At 42.9% G+C, this 17,767-nt stretch overlaps 1 protein-coding gene across 1 annotated transcript in view; it reads right to left on the bottom strand.

Moving 5' to 3' along the window:
* Positions 1 to 17,212, bottom strand: part of LOC141510096 (uncharacterized) — a 61,720-nt gene extending 44,508 nt beyond the window's left edge. Inside the window, 5 exon segments of the mRNA XM_074220102.1 lie at positions 1,296 to 3,225; positions 7,336 to 7,431; positions 10,408 to 10,534; positions 14,031 to 14,134; positions 16,675 to 17,212. Coding sequence (XP_074076203.1) covers positions 1,296 to 3,225; positions 7,336 to 7,431; positions 10,408 to 10,534; positions 14,031 to 14,134; positions 16,675 to 16,732 — 2,315 coding nt within the window. The 5' untranslated portion in view covers positions 16,733 to 17,212.
* Between the last annotated feature and the right edge of the window lie 555 nt (positions 17,213 to 17,767).

A 17,767-nucleotide genomic window follows, 5' to 3' on the forward strand; every position in this document is an offset into this window, starting at 1 on the left:
CCAACAAACACTTAACTGGACCGAGCAAAATGAAGTCTCAAAGACTCTCTCCCCAAAAGGATGCTTTCATGCATATATGACCATCATAACAAATTCTCTGAAAAACACAATCACAAAGATGACTGTGGAACAGTCCTCCAATCAGGAAGATTCTAAGGCATTAACAAGGAGAAGGATACTTGCTGAAGTTGGCAAGCTTGGCACAGTCATGGATGATCTGCACCACATATCAATGGAGGAGGGATTTCTTGTAGATGTAGGACTTCCAAATAGATGGATTTCCAGTAGAATGTGAGCTTCTTGCTTTCTCTATTTTCCCATCACTTGAGTACAGTACCTGACATACTGGAAGAACTTAATAGTAGTTTGACTTGAATTGAGGGTATATTCCTCTGGGCACTCCCATCTATGGATGATGATTTTATGTAATCTGATTGCAATCCTCCTTGCCCCATCTCCCATCCCCTGAAAATTTGAAAAATACAGGACCTTCTCACCAAGACCCATAGACAATGAGATACAGCTGGATAGTCAGTTGGCTCAATTACTCCACCAGGGCAGATGCATTTGGGAAAATCTGCATTGACATTAGTGATCTCACTGAACTGCCTGGCTTGTCAACACAAATATTTTCTGGAAGGATGACATACTATTGCACATATTGGAATACCACCATCTCCAATGAAAAAAAGCTGCAGATGAACAAAGGAAATGGTCGGTGTGTCCAAGTAAGCTGAATGTATATTTTTAGTGATGGGGAGGAGGTGATCTGGTGAGAATGAAAGAAACAGATGGATAATCCATAAGAATTCAGAAAATGTAAGAAACCAAAGGAGGGCTTCCTACACATGAGATAAATTCTTTGAGTGGGGGAATGGGGTGAGGGGGCTCTATGGGATTATGTGGATGAACAAAGATGAGAGAGTATGTATGGGCTACAATCCAAGTGGCTGGAAGGAATATTTTGGTCAGTGAGACCACAGGTTCACTAAAGCAGTAAAGGACAAGTGAAAATGAGAATCTGTCCATGGTCAGAGGGACTTTTGCTCTCAGGTTCTGATGTCTATTGAGAACTGAGCCATAACTTAAAGTCTTCTCACTTTCACTGCATTTATAGGATTTCTCACTTATATAAACTCTCTGCGATTTCCCACATTCACAATGATTAATGAGCTTTTCTCAAAAAAAAAAAAAAAAAAAAAGGAAAAATCACATTCCATGACTATCAGCTGCAACTAAAAGCCCGGCCACATTTATTATATTTCCTGGCTTCTTTTCTATGTGTTTTCTGATGCTCAGCAAGAGATGTGCTTTGGTTGAAGGCTCGGTCACATTGATTACATTTGTAGGGCTTCTCCCCAGTGTGTATTCTCTGATGTCGTGTAAGATTCATATTCTGGCTGAAAGATTTTCCACACTCATTACAGTGATATGGTTTCTCTCCAGTATGAGTTCTCTGGTGTCGAGTCAGATTCATGCTATGAGTGAAGGCTTTCCCACATTCATTACACTTGTAGGGTTTCTCTCCAGTATGAATTCTTTCATGTTGAGTAACAGAGGAGCTATTGCTGAAGGCCTTCCCACATTCACTACAATTGTAGGGCTTTTCTCCAGTATGAATCCTCTCATGCTGAGTAAGAGATGAGCCATTGCTGAACGCTTTTCCACACTCATTACATTTATATAATTTTTCTCCAGTGTGAATTCTTTGATGCCGAGTAAGATTCATGCTCTGGGTGAAGGCTTTCCCACATTCATTACACTTATAGGGCCTCTCTCCAGTATGAATTCTCTGATGTTTAGTAAGACTTCCCTGCTGGCTGAAGGCTTGTCCGCATTCATGGCATATGCAGAGTTTCTCTCCAGTATGAATTTTCTGATGACGAATTAGACTTGTGCTCTGGCTGAAGGTTTTTTCACACACATTACATTTATAAGGTTTCTCTCCAGTGTGAATTCTCTGGTGTTGAATAAGAGTTGTATACTGGCTAAAGGTTTTTCTACACTCATTACATTCATAAGGTTTCTCTCCAGTATGAATTCTATTATGTAGAATAAGTGTGGAGCTGTTGCTAAAGGCTTTACCACATTCATTGCATTTATAAATTTTCTCTCCAGTGTGAAGTCTCTGATGTTGAGTAAGGTGTATATTTTGGCTGAAGGCTTTTCCACATTTTTTACATTTAAAGGGCTTCTCTCCAGTGTGAATTCTTTGATGTTGGATAAGGCTTCCCTGTTGACTAAAGGCTTGTCCACAATCACCACACCCATAGGGTTTCTCTCCAGTATGAATTCTCTGGTGAATACTGCAGGATGAACTATTGCTGAAGGTCTTACCACATTCATGACATCTAAAGAATTTTTCCCCAGTGTGAACTCTCTGGTGTCGGATTAGATTTGTGCACTGACTAAAGGCTTTTCCACATTCACTACATTTATAAGGTTTTTCACCTGTATGAATTCTCTGATGTCTAATAAGGCTTGTGTACTGACTGAATGATTTCTCACATTCAGGACATTTATAGGATTTCTCTCCAATTTGAATTCTCTGATGTGGAAGAAGGGAGGAGCTGTCACTCAAGGCTTTCCTACAAATATCACAATCACAGAGTTTCTCTCCCCTATGACTTCTCTCATGTAGAGTAAGAGTTAAGTTATCACTGAAGGTCTTCCCACATTCATTATATATGTAGAGGTTCTGGCCAGTCTTCTGATCTTGTGTAAGGTCTCCTGGGTGGAAGGTTTTCCTAAATTCATAACATGCAAAGGGTTTTTCTCCATTAAGTATTCTACAATGCTGAATATGGTCTGAGGGATAACTGAAGGTAATACTGCATTCATCATACTGACCAGATCTTTCCCCTGAGGTGATCCTATCAAGTTGAATTAGGTCAGAATGTTGCTCAAAGCAAAGTTGATGTGAATCATACCTAGGGAAATTGTTTGTGGCACTTGACTGCGTCATTAGAATTGGGTCTGAACAGAAACTTCTCTCAAAGTAATTACATTCCTGACCTCTTGGCTCATCTGTTTTCTTGTGGGCACTTGGTACTTGCCTGCAATTTTTCTCCTGGTTCCCCTGCTGCATCTTCAACCTGCCTTCACATTCCCATGATTCCCTCCAATTAGAAGTCCAGGGACCATGCCAGGTTTCTTGGAATGGTTTTTCCATGGAAAAACAAGACTTTGAAATGGTTTCCTTGATTTCAAACCTGGCCTCCAGATCTGAAAGAAACAATAAAATGTTAAATGTCTCTTGTTCCAGAATCAATCATTAATCAGTAAGCATTTATTATACACCTACTATGCTAACTCTATGCTATTCAAATTTTATGCTAAATGCTGGGGAGACAAAAAAAAAGCAAAAAAAAAAAAGAATCCAGGCTCTCGAGGACTTCAAACCAATAGAGGAGATAGCATGTAAAGAAGTATGTATATACTAAACATTTATAGGACAAACTGAAAATAGGCAATAATGGGAAAACATTAGAAGTAAGAGGTGGAGAGGGACAAGGAAAGATCACCTGCAGAGTATGAGTAGAGCTAACTATGGAAGGAAGCCAGGACACGGTTGGAGGACATCAAATGAATGACAGGTATGGATTCAGGAGACAGATTCATGTTCAAGGATCAGCAAGTAGGTTGAAATGGATGTGAAGATAAAATGAGAGTCAAAGATCCACCCCAAGTTGCTTGTACAATTAGTGGGTTAAGGTGGGGAGGAGAGTGAGGGTTTGGGAAGAAAGAGAATGAGTTATGTGTTTAGTCTGAGGTGCCTACAGAACACCCAGTTCAAGATAGCCAAGTGGAAGTTAGGGTTGTGGGACTTGAGCTCAGGAGAGTGGTCAGGAGAAATGGAAGGGAGCAGTGTCCCAAAAAACCCAGAGAAGAGAGTTCAGCAATATCAAAGGCTGCAAGGAGGTCAAGAAAGATGAGTAGTGGGACAAAAGCCATTTGATTTGGCAGTGGAGGAGTTGATGATAACTCTGAGCTAGTTTCATGTGGATGATAAAGTCAGAAGCCAAAGGGGAGAGAAAAAACAAGGCAGTGAGAAGAGGCACAGATTGTAGGTTTCTCAAGGAATTTGGCTGAAAAGGGGAAGACAGAGATAGGATGAGAGTCAGCTCAAGAAAGTGAAAGCCTTTTAAGGAAGGGAAAGATGTGGTTGTATGTGTAGGCAGGTCTTGCTCTCTATCCAAGGAGCCTTCTAACTGCCCCACTGAAAGAAAGATCTGAGTTCAGATTCCACCCATATATTAATTTTCATTCTGGGCAAATTAATTGAGAACATTCTATAATAATTTGGTGACTGAAACAGAAACAAAGACTTTTTAAAACTCTATGCTCTGTATAAATGTGACATTACATTATCTAATCCAACTCCCTACTTCTATAAATTAGAAAATGAGGCCTTATGATTGAATGTAGATGTGCTGTTCTATTCTGATGAAAGGAAAATATTATCTGTCCTCCCTAAAATCCAGAGAGTCTCTGATTTCCTTCCCATTGTTATCTAGCACCGCAACCTCTTCTGAGATGTAGATCCACTGAGATAACAGAAACAACCTCAACCCCTCCCCCTACCTCCTCCCTTATCTTTTTACAAGGACCAGATGTCCTGCCAAAGCTATTTGCATGACCTCAGTTATGGTCAGGTTGGCCACTCCTTGGCCCCCTCCTGACTCCTTCCAGCACAATGTTATCAGGCTTCCTTAAAAGCCCTGCTTACTCTCTCTGCCAGGATGCTGTTCTTGCCAGAGCCTGGTAGCTGCCCTTACCTCCTCTCCTTCATGCTTCTCCCCATCCCTGTTCTACTCATAGCAGCTTCTGCTACTGCCTTGGCTATTTCCCCCAACTCCCTCTTAATTTAACTCATTTGACATGGATGGGTTGTTGTGAGGATTATGTAAGAATAATACTAACTGATAATAGCTAGCATTAGCAGGACACTTAATGGTTTGTAAAGTATTTCAGAAATAGCATTTGAACTATACAAGAATCCTAGGAGCTAAATAATAGTATCATCTTCATTTTTCTGTTTTATAGATAAGGAAACTGAGGCAGGCAGAAGTGATTTTCCTAGCATCACAGTTAGTCTAAGTGTCGAAGGTTAGATTTGAACTCAGGATTTCCTGATACTGAATCCAAACTGCCACCCAGATACCTCAGAGAACAGACATAAATCACATAGCAAACCTTAATAGGCTATATAAATGATTTTCTTCACAAAACCCTCCTAGGTTTAAAGTACTGTGTTTCAGATCACTGAATGAGAGTCCAGCAGGAATGATAAAGACCAATGTCCCGGTTACCAAAAAAGGGAGAGGCATGGAATCTGCCAACTCTAAGCAAGGGACCCTGACTTTGACTTCAGACAGAACTCCCAAGTCCTTCACAATCGAGCTCCCAAGTCTTTCACAATCGAGCTCTGACTCCTTATGGATTTCTGAACTCAGCCAGGATCTGTTCCATCCCCCAAATCTATATGACCCATCTTCTGACTCCTGTTGACAAGAACCCCTGACAGCCTTCCAGGCCCTTCAGGAAGCCTTTCCTAACTTTTCCCCTGCTCCACTTATCTCCTCTTTAATGATCTTTTCATAAGTCAAATCTTCAGAGGACAGAAACACATTTCTTGTTTTTTGATTCTCTTCTCAGGAAGCAGCAGAGCCTTCCACAATTCAGATTCTTGACAAAGAACAGGTGGCTAAAGGACTGATTAATACCATTACATAAAGAGGTGGATGAGAACTGAAGCCAAGGAAAAAGTTCTTGAATTCAGGTCTTTTTTCAGTCGTTTCAATCATATGCAACTCTTCATCCCATTTGGGTTTTTCTCGGCAATTGTACTAAAGGGGTTTGCCCTTTCCTTCTCCTGTGGATCTAGTGCATCCATCTTGTGGAGAAGGAAAGTGATATGCCCAGGGACACAAAGTTAGGAGTATCTAAGCCTGGATTTGAACTCACATCTTATTTTCCTGACTTCAGGTTCAATAGTCTTTCCACTGAGTCAGCCACTGGCTAACTCCTAGGTAGGGAATTTAAGTAGAATGACAAAACTTCCCAAGAGAATCTTATATAGGGGTGGCTAGGTGGCACAGTGGATAGAGCACCGGCCCTGGAGTCAGGAATTCCTGAGTTCAAATCTGGCATCAGATACTTAATAATTACCTAGCTGTGTGCCTTGGGCAAGTCACTTAACCCCATTGCCCTGCAGAGAGAGAGAGAGAGAGAGAGAGAGAGAGAGAGAGAGAGAGAGAGAGAGAGAAAGAGAAAGAATCTTTTATAAAGCAGCTGTAAACAGTTCGTGGCATGTAAGAGAACAGGATGGGAACCAAGAAAATGGAACCACTGGTCAGAACTTCTCCACTAGAGGATTCTAGCAAGTGAAGGAAGGAGCTGAGAATAGACAGGGCAGACTAGCAATCCTGGCAGGTGAAAGAAAAGGAATGAGGAAGTAAGAGAGACCAATGACACCAGCAGAAAACAGTCCTGGGAACAGTCTTTGGAGGGAGGGAAGCTGGAGGTGTGGAAGGACTTGCTGAGCTCAATGGGAAGCTTGATAATAAGAAAGCAGAGTTTCTCAGAGAAGAGAGGGATGTATAATGGGAAAAAGGCCAGGAAATTTCCTGACTGAGATGATGTCAATCAGTAAACATCTCTGAAGCACTGACTCTGGGCTAGCACTGGGTTGAGTGCTGGGGATACAAAGAAAAGCAAAGGATAGATCTAATGGGGGACACATTATGCAAACAACCAGATCCCTAAAGCCCACAAACAGGACAAATTAGACACAATCACCAGAGGGAAGGCAGGAAATCAGAAGATGATGGTCTACTCAAAGTCTCAGGCCTGCTTGTCCTGACAGGGCACCTGTCCCTCACCCCCCAACCCCAAACAAAAAGTATCTCAGAAATGCTACTAGACTGAAGAAGAGGCCTCTTTTTAATTTAAAATTAACTTATTTTTCAAAGGAAGATCCTCCTCTCCTTTCCATCTTCCTTTCCATCTCTCACACACACATTGAGAAAGCACGAACAACAAGACCCCTGTTATAAAAACCATGTATAGGTAAATAAAACAAGCCCCTATATATATATCAATCAATATTCTCAATGTGGGGATTTGCCTCACTTAATCCAACATGATTTTATGTGTATATGTTTATACAAACCAATAAAATATTCCCAATGCATGAACATATATATGTATATGTATATAATATAGTTCATTGTAATTCTGCACTTGTGTGTTTGAAAAGAGATGTCACACCCCACTCACCCTGTGACCTGTTGCTTGCTTTGACTCCCACCTACCTGAAATTCATCTCCTCACCTGGAAAAATGTTTCTTGCTGCTTCACTCTCCAGCATCCATGGTGGTTCACTTTGCTCTAATTGGCAGATCACATTTGGTTTGGTAACAGGATGTCCTGCTCATGAGGAAGAAGTAGGAAAAGGCTGGGAACAGAGTCTTCTCAAAAGGGAATTCTCCTCTCTCTTCCAGGGAAAGAGGTCTTGGCAATAACGACAGACAAAAGGATGGGCCCCTCAGCTGAGATGGAATCCTTAGCAGAGCCCAGCAGGGGAGAATCTTTCCCTAAGGATCCTGTTCTTGGCTGTCTTCTCCCCCTCTTGTAATTTCATTCATTCTCGTGACATCAATAGTCACCTCTTTGCACATCTCCACCTTCTCTTTCCTATGACTTCTCAATGTCCCATGCTCCAAACCCACATTTCCAATTGCCTTACAAGATTTCTACAGCATGTGCCACTATACACCCATCATGTCCAAAGCCAGTTTAACACAGTGCCTGCACATACAAGGAGCTTAATAAATGCCTACTGAGTGATTAAATGATAGCTCCTCTCCCATAGCTGTTTCTCTTTATGACTTCATTATTTCTATCAATGGCCCCATGGTTCATTCACTCTCTCTCTCACATTTGAAAATTTGACGTTATGATTGCTTTTTCCTATTCTACATCTCAGCTACTAAGTCATCTCCAGACCCGCACTGCCATCTCTCCCATTCATTCCTTCTTCTCTATTTCCAAAGCCACCATCTTCATAAAGGTCCTTATTCCAGCCCACCTTGGCTACTGTATTTAGGTCCTGGCAGGTCATCCTGTCTATCACTCTCTTCCTTCTTCAGTTTAGACTTTGCACTAATATCAGACTCATTTTCCTTGAACATGGAATGAATGTATAATTTCTCTGTGGAAAATCTCTGGATGTCTCCATATTTTCTATTGAGTATAATTAACATTCCTCAGTCTAGCACTTAGGGTCTTCTAGATTTGGGCATCAAAATCTATCTCTTTGACATTATTTCAGACTCCCCTCCATGTACTCTGAATTTCACATGATGCTCTAGGTCCCTAGTCCAGGCTCCACTATTTGGTTCTTCCATGTCCAAGGGGCAGCTAGAGGTAGCACAGTAAATAGAGTACCAGCCCTGGAGTCAGAAAGACTCAAATCTGATCTCAGGCATTTGATACTTACTAGCTGTGTGACCTTAGGCAAGTCACTTTTTTTTTTCATTATTTCAATATTTATTTATTTTTCCAACTAAAGGCAAAGGTTATTTTCTTTTTTATTTAATATTTATTTATTGTCATTTTGTACAAATAATGTTTTTTATACATTAATAAAATATTCTTAAGAGTAAACAAAATACTCCCTCCCCCAAAAAATATAGACTCACTTGAGCGATAAAGTAAAGGGGAGAGAGAGAAAAAATTAAAATTAAAATTAAAAAGATAATAGTAATAATTGTAGGTATGGCCAGGTGGCGCAGTGGATGGAGCACCAGCCCTAGAGCTAGGAGCACCCAAGCCCATATCTAGCCCTGTACACTCAGCAATCACCCAGCTGTGTGGCATGTAAGCCACCCCAACCCCATTGCCCTGCAAAAACCAAAAAAAGAAAAAAAAGACCCAAAATAAAATAAAATAGTAATAATAGTAGGGGAAGCTGGGTGGCAGACAGAGCACTGGCTCTTGAGCCTGGAGCACCTGGTCCAAATCCGGCCTCAGACACCCAACAATCACCCTGCTATGTGGCCCCAGGCAGGCCACCCAGCCCCATTTGCCCTGCACCCCCCAAATAATAATAATAATAATAATAATAATAATAATAATAATAATAATAATAATAATAAATGTGCTTCGGTCTGTGTTCCAACACCACCAACTCTATCATGGGTGGATCACATTCTTTATAAGTCCATCACAAAAGTTACTTCCATATTTTTCCACCATTGCTTAGGCAAGTCACTTAACCACACTGCCCCACAAAAACAAAACCAATAAATCCCCCCCCAAAACCTACCAAACATCTACTTTGATGCTCAACTCAAATGCTATCTGTTCCTAAAAGTATTCCTCAATCTTATGGTGGTAATAATTCCATCCCATTTCTCAGACCACAAAAAGCATCTACACTTCTCTCCAAAACATGCTTAATGTATAATATTTTGTGAGTACTTTGTGAATTCCAATCAAAAACCATAATCACCTTAGAAGAATCAAAATGACAAGAAACTGGGGTCATTATTATATCCCTGAGCTACACTGTGATTTCAAAAATGCTTTCCTAAAGGTGGGATCTCCCCCATTGTCCAGCATGGTATGCTGAACCCAGACGCTTGTTAACAGACCTGAGGAACTGACTGCACTGAGATGCTGGGGTGGTATGAATGATATGGGGGACAGAGGATGGGGAACATAAAGCCTCAGGCATGGTACCATGAGGGCCAAGTTGTGACATTCTAGTACAAGATCGCGACTTTTCATCTGAAAACACTGGATAACAGTGACTTGTCTCTTACTCTGGAAGCATCAAAGATATCTGGTCCTTATGTTTGGCACATGGCAGGTCCATGAGCCCTGGCCGCCTTGCAGGAGGCAATACAGTCCTAAGTGGGCAGCAGATTCTAAGGCAGAGAACAAAACTCCTGGGGATGGTTAAACCAACTGTGACATGTGAATGTAACAGAAAGTCACCATGCTGAAAGAAATAGCAATCATGATGAATATAATGGAAGGACGGAAAGATTCCCATGAACTGACGCAGAGCCAAGAAAACAAGCGACACAATGACTACAACAGTGTAACTGGAAAGAATCAAGACAAAGCAAGTGAAACAAAATGTTGCAAACAAACTTGGCCTCAAAGAAGAAGCACAAAAAAAAATTGGGATTCACAAGTGTGGAAAACTGTATATAAATACTATTTTTTTGAAGGTGTCAATCAAGTTTGTCAAATTTTTTTTCTTTTCTTTTTAAAAATTCTCTATTATATAGGGGATGGATCTCTGGAAAAGGGGGTGCAGAGAGAAACCTATACAATGAAAAAATAAAAGATATTGATAAAAATCTTTTTTATAAAGGAAGAAGTTGTCCTTACCCAGGGAGACTAAGTTTCTATAGTTCTCCAGCATCACATCTCTGTACAGGGCCTTCTGACCAGGGTCTAGCAGCTCCCACTCCTCCCAGGTGAAGTCAATAACCACATCCTTTAAAGTCAACAATTCCTGAAACACCAGACAGATTCCTATTCATCCAGTGCCCATTCCCCTTCACACCCAAAGAGGAAGTTGGGCACTTTTCAGAATGATAATAAATGATAATAAAATCAATCATACTCCCAAGTTAAGTTTTTATTATTTTTTTTAATTTTTGTAAGACAGTGGGGTTAAGTGACTTGCCCAACATCACACAGCTAGGTAATTATCTGAGGCCACATTTGAACTCAGGTCCTCCTGATTCCATGGTTAGTGCTCTTTCCATTGCATCACCTAGCTGAACCCCAAAGTAAATTTTTGATTCAATATTACATAAACCAGAATTAATCTACCATCACCAGAACAATATGCATCTATATCTGAAGGGACCTCAGAGACCATATAACCAAACTCTCTCATTTTACAGGTAAGGAAACAGTCTCTGAGAGGAGAAGTGAATGGCCCAAAGTCACCCAGGACTATGACATGGCAAATTCTAGTCATCTAAATTTAACATTTAAACCCAGGTCTTTTATCTCTGAAATCTTTTTATTCTGTCCCATGGGGAAAAATGGACCTAGTCATTTCTCTTTGTTTCTGTAAGGTTGCTGGGCCCTATAGGAATCGGATTTTCTCTGAAAATTCAATATGATGTTTTACCTAGGTGCTTTAAGAGTTAATTTTCTGGGACAGATGGGTAGTACAATACATAGAGGACCAGCCCTAGAGTCAGGAAGGCCTCAGACAGCTGATACTTACTAGCCATGTAACTTTGAGCAAGTCACTTAACCCCATATCATTGTAAACCCCCCCCCAAGACTGAATTTTCTTTGTATGAATACACTTCCATAGTCAACTGTCTGTCTAAACTGATTTAGTTCAAAGTATTCATTTCCTCTTGGCTATATTTTAATAGTTGTGAAAAAATTAATAAAATTTGATGAGAAAGTCCTAAAAAGAACAGGACTAAAGAGTTTGCTTTTTTCTTTGAGAAACTTGGAGTTATCTTTCATTTTTCAATGGCTTTCATTTTCTAATGAATTCCCCCATTTCCTACCCAGAGAGCTTTCCTTTTAAAAAATAAGGGGCAGCTAGGTGGCACAGTAGATAGAGCACTGGCCCTGGAGTCAGGAGGATCTGGGTTCAAATTTGACCTCAGACGTGTCATGATTGCCTAGCTGTAGGACCTTGGGCAAGTCACTTAACCCCATGGCCTTAAATAAATAAAAAAATTATTAAGAGTGAAGTGGACAAAGCACTGGTCTTGGAGTGAGGAGGACCTGAGTTCAAATCTGGCCTCAGACACTTAGTAATTACCTAGCTGTGTGATCTTGGGCAAGTCACTTAACCTTACTGCCTTGCAAAAAAATAAAAAAAATAAAGAAAACCAGTTCAACAAAGCTAAGCAATACATCTACCAAGTCCAACTGACATGACAGAGTTCTGTACCCCAGTGTATAAAGGAAGAGGGGGAAGGGGTACATTCTTCTTGTGCTTCTTCCAGGCCAAACTTATAACTTGAGTTACACAGTGTTCAGTTTCAACTTTCACTGCTGAAGCCAAAGTATATAAAGATGACTCTTAACCATAAAGAATATTTACTTAAAACTTATTGATAAAAGCAAACTGGAGGGATTGTAACTATTAAAAATGTAAGCATATAAAAGATAGACTATAACTGAATAGCATCCATCTTGGTATTCTTGCAATGAATAAAAACAGAAGCCCAAGGGAAATGTGCATAAAGGAAAAGTGATTTACATTTTCTCACTATATAGGGAGAAGTTGGTTTTTATCAATTACCCAAAAACAATAAATAACAATACTTCCTACCACACTGGATAGGGTTATGTTAACAATAGAACTGAATAAGAATTGAAGCAGCTCAAAGGAAACGTGACATTATATAAGCTCAGAGTAAGCACCCCAGGCATTCATATGGACTATTGGTACCCACAGGTAGAGCATTAGGACTTGTATTGGTCTGTTTAGCCACAGACACACTGTAATTTGTCTCATACTTAGTGATGTTATCTTAGTCTTCTTAAATAATGGACAAGAACCAATAATATGAACAATAACAGATAGCATTTATATGGGGCTTTAAGGGTTGCAAATAGCTTAGCAAATATTACCTCATTTAAACCTCCTAATCACACTGGGAGATAGGGAGCTAACATATACTCATTTTACAGATGAAGAAACTGAGGCAAATGGTGATAAGAATTGCCCAGGTCCACAGTTAGCAAGAATCTTTATCTGGATTTGACTCCAGGGTTTTGTGATTCAGAACTCTAATATCCCACCTCGCTGCCTCTTAAAGATCCCAAGCAGGTAATTGAGTTTAGATGCTAACTCCCCCAGCAGTAGGTAAAAGGCAGTAAGACAAGACTTCCAAGACCCTCTGACAATCAGTCTTACTTCTAGGCCATGGTGGTCACTGGGAAACTCAGTGAGATCATAGACTTGCATCCACTCTATGGAATGCTGGGAGACTGGCTAGTCTCTTTCCCTTGGAGCCTGGGTTTCCTGATCTATAAAAGGATGAGGTGAGGCCTGTTTTTCTTGAAAAGATCTGTTGGGTTGGGGAACTGAGAGTTGGACACCTGGCAGGGTCATTTCATTCCTCTGGTTTTTATCGTCTTCAAATTAGGTCAAATTAGGCTGTTACATTAGATGAAGAGCTCCTCACCTATGGTCTGTGAATTTTTTAAAAAATATTTTCAATAATCATATCTAAAAATGATTAATTTACTTTTTTCTTCAATTGATATTTTATTTTTCCAATTACATGTTATAAAAGTTTTTCAACATTCAGCCACATGCATATTAAGTTACATAATTAAGTTCTATCCTGCATTCCCACTTGATTTAACCCACTTGGGGTTAAGTGGCTTGCCCAAAGCCACACAGCTAGGTAATTATTAAGTGTCTGAGATCGGATTTGAACCCAGGTACTCCTGACTTCAGTGCTAGTGCTTTATCTGCTGTGCCACCTACCTGCCCTACACTCGATTTACTTTTAAAGGCAGTTAGGTAGAGCAGTGGGTTGGACTCAAAAAGATCTGAGTTCAAATACAGCCTTGGACACTTTTTAGCTATATGATCCCTGTATGCATACAGGGATCATTTAACCTCTGCCTCAGTTTCCTCATCTGTAAAATGGGAATCTTGATCACACCTTCTTTCTAGAGTTGTGTGAGGATAAAGTTAGATAATGATGGTTAAGTTTCAAACACCACAGAAATGCTAGTGTGGAGCTATAATTATTAATGATCTGTTTCATTTAATGCACGTGAAAGCATTGAGAAAAGGTCCTTGGGCTTCACTGGGCTGCCTGCCAAGGAAGTCTTAGGCACAAGAGAAATGAGGAAACTCCTTCCAGCTCTCACTCAAAGCCCAGGTTGGTCAAGAGTCTCCTGGGGAAAGACGACTGAGTCTCAGGCCCCTGGATGGGAGTGGAAGTGGTGGCCACATTTTGAGAACTGAGACAGCATATTTCAGGATAGAGTCCAAGTCACCTTACCTGTGATCCACCACTTGTCAGGTCTCCAGGAGCCATTTCTTCATCCTCTGCTTCCTCCTTTAGGATCCTTTTTGAGAGAAGGGCAGAATCCTGAGAAGACAGAGCTGCAAGAGGAAGAGAATTCATGAGAGAGAGAGAGACAGAGACAGAGACAGAGACAGAGAGACAGAGACAGAGAGACAGAAAGACTGTCCTGTAGTTTCCCAAGCTGCCCAAGGTGGGATGCTCCCCAGAGAAACTGGTCTGACCCCCATGACCAGAGCACAAGATGAAAACAGGGCTGAAGAAAATGCCTGTTACCTTATAGTATGAGACAGTTGGGTGATGGCCTTAAATACTGAGAACTTGATTTTCCCTGTGATCCCCAAGGGTGTCATGGGCTGCTAGCATCACCCTCCAGAAAGGGAAAAAGCCATGAGGTGGAGTGGAGAAGCAGCGGGCTTCGCAGGCAGGAAGCCTGGGCACAAGTCCCACTTGTTGAGCACAGCAAAGTCACAATCTCTTAAGAATCCAAGGCAAACCTCCATGACTCCAAGCTACCAGTGAGTGGTCATGGAGAGTTTTTGACATTGATAAAATGGCAAGCCAAAAAAAAAGTTGAGTGAGAGTGCCATGTGGTAGGAATGGCTTAGAGCTTTAGGGGCCACAGAGAGAGCTGACTACCAGGTCCAGATAGGGGAATGGGTTACCTCTCTCACAACACCAACCCAGGGTGCCAAGACTAGAGCTTCTGGAGAAAGCTCACCAGGAAGACTGCACTAGACCCTGCTCACCATCTCAGAAAAGGCTGAGAGTAAAAAAGAAAGAGACATACCGGGCTGGGGGGTGGGACCCAACTGGGGCAGCCCCTTCCCAGGAAAAAAACTTTCATCACCTTCTACACTTTGAAAAAAATTTGTCTTTGATATTGATATCACTTACATTTCCCACCTTATCACCCCCAGGGAATCTTCCCTTATATTTAAGAATAAAAGGAGAGGAAGAAAGAAAAACAAATTTCAAAGCTCAGCAGCTCATCCAAAGTCTGATATTACATGCAGTTTCCCACTCATATGGTTCCCAAGAAGTGGTCGCTCTTTTTTATTTTTTGGACATATAATATATAGAATATATATTATGTACTTTATTCTAATATGTTATAATATTAGAATACATGTAATAAATATATATTATATTTTATTCTAATATTAAAGAGAATAATCCCAAATGGATCTGTATGGGGTTTATTAGTAGCTAGAGGAAATGGAGACCTTCAAGTTGGACTTCACTTGAAAAGATCAGAGATACTAAAGAAAAGGGAAACAATAGGGGGAGAAAAGCTGTGGCGGCCAAGAATGGGAAACTGAGGGGATTGGGGAAGGCTGAATAAGTTATGGTATATACCTGTGCTGGAATGCAATTGTACTATGAGAAATGATGAAGGGAATAGCTTCAGAAAAGCATGGGAGGACTTGTATGACTGATGCAGAATGAAGTGAGCAGAATCAGGAGAACACAGCACATGATAACAGAAATAAAATGCTGAAGGATGATGAAATGTAAGAGACTCAGCTACTCTGATTAAGAAAACAATTGCAAGGGACCTGGGGGGGGGGGGGGGTTCAACAATTCCAAGATGATTCCAAAGGACCTAGAATGAAAAATGTTCGCCACCTCCAGATCTGAGTGCAGATCAAAGCAAACTTTTTTTAGTTCCTTGATTTTTCTTTTTTTTAATTTATTTTTTCGCAATCTAGCTAATATAGAAACTGTTTTGCATGACTTCATGTGTATGAAGTTGTGTATGAATGCCTGCCTTCTCCATAGGTGGCAGAGAGAATTTGGAACTTGACCTTTTTTGCAAGCTGGCTAAGATAGAAACTGTTTTGGGTGACTTCACGTATATGAGCATTGCTTACCCTCTCCTTGGGTGGGGGCAAGAATTTGGAACTCAACATTTTAAAAAAAGAATGCTTCAAAAGAAAAAAGAAATTTGAGGGAAACAAAAGAAATTCATAATCAGCTACATGACTGACCTCTGGGGCACTGCCTTTTGTTTTTCAGGGAGTTCTCTCCTCCCCTTCTCCAGTCCGTCAAATACCCCAAGCTCCTCCACCCCTCCTCTGCCACCCACTAATGTCCCATTTCTGAGGTCCCTGACCCCTTGTCTGATCACTGCTTACTACCATCCCAGCTCTCCCTCTGGGCTGCCCACACAATGACCTTCCCCAAGTGCTCAGTTATCTCCCAAGTCTTCTCCCTCCCTTCTTTCCCCCCATTTTGACCCATTGGGAAACCAGCTCAACCCTACACTCAAGTCAGAGCCCCCTTAGACTAGTTCTGATCTAACTTGGCCAAGCTATAACTTCTGGACCAAGCGGGAGAGACTGTCCAGATAGAGTCCACCCCCAAATCTGTGTTTGTTAAGGGGAGGAGGGCACAGGGCCAATGACATTTGAAGAAGGGAGTGGGATTGGGGGACATAATTTAAAGAGAGCAAAGGAATGGGTACATGGGCAGTTCCAGGGTAGGAATGGATACTCTCAGGAATTACAGAAGGAACAGGGACTCTGAAGGCTCAGATGCTGGTGCCCGTGATCTAATCCCTTCACATTGCCTTTGGGTGTCCCTTTCAGCTCTCCCCCAAGTCTTCAGTCATGCTCACCTCTCTTCCCAAGCATTCGAACCAAGGCCTCCACTGGGCCTCTTTGGGCCTGGGGCATCTGTCCTCAGAGGGAGGCGGGACGCTCCTTCCCAAGCTGGGGTCTGGGGGCTCAACAACAAAGTCCCCTTGAGCTGAGATCTCCCTCTGACGCTCCTGGGTAGACCTGCTGTGGTCGGACGGAGCTGGCACCGTTTCACCCTGTGTGGGAGGGCATGGGATTCAGTCATGGGCCCTGGGGGCGAATGCTGCCTTAGGCACGCTCCCTCTGGGGGCGCTTTCCTCTTCTGTAAAACAAAAGCTTTGCCCCAGATTGCTGCTAGAGGCTTCGAGTTAAAATTCATCGCTGTTACCCTGACGGGTGCGGACACGTGTCTGCTGACACACACGTGTCATGTGCTTGCAAGCTGGCACGGTGGGTGCAGTGCCCAGTGGCTTTGGACTCCTCGGTCCTGGGTTCAGATCCGGCCCCTGCCCCAGTCTCAGCTCGGGGCAGGGTGGGAGCCAGGGCGAGGAAGGCCCTTCTGGGACCCCCGGGAGGTGACAAGCCTTGCTAACGCGATGAGACCCCCAGGCCCCCCGGCCCTTCTGCGGGGGGCGCCGCCCTCCCCAGGCCGCTGAGGGCGGGGCGCAGGGCCCAGGCGGGCCGGGCCGCCCCCTCGGGGGGCTCCGGGGGGCGCAGAGGGGCACACTGGGGCGCGGGGCGGCCTGCTGGCACTCCCGGGCCCGGGCCGGGCCCAACCCCCCCCCGCCACACCCACGCGGCCACGCGCGCCCCGGGGCCCCGGCCCCCCCCCCGCCCGGCACGCGCGCGCGCGCTCGCACGGACACTCCCACGCTCACTAACCCGGCGGCTCCCCGCGAGTCTTCCGCCCCGAGGGGAAGGAGGAGGGCCCGGGGCGCCCTGGGTGGGGCCGCGCCTGCGCACCTGCTCCCCGGCCCCGCCCACCCGGCCCGCGGGGGCCGAGAACAAAGGGCCGAGGAAGAGCCCCGCGGCGGCCCTGGGGGCTCTGCGCCTGCGCGGCCCGGGAGTCCCGGCAAGCTCTGGGGCTGAGGCGCGGCTGACGTCACGGCGCCGGGCATTCTGGGACTCGTA

This window comes from Macrotis lagotis, chromosome 1 (assembly GCF_037893015.1).
Source record: "Macrotis lagotis isolate mMagLag1 chromosome 1, bilby.v1.9.chrom.fasta, whole genome shotgun sequence".
Taxonomy (NCBI): domain Eukaryota; kingdom Metazoa; phylum Chordata; class Mammalia; order Peramelemorphia; family Peramelidae; genus Macrotis; species Macrotis lagotis.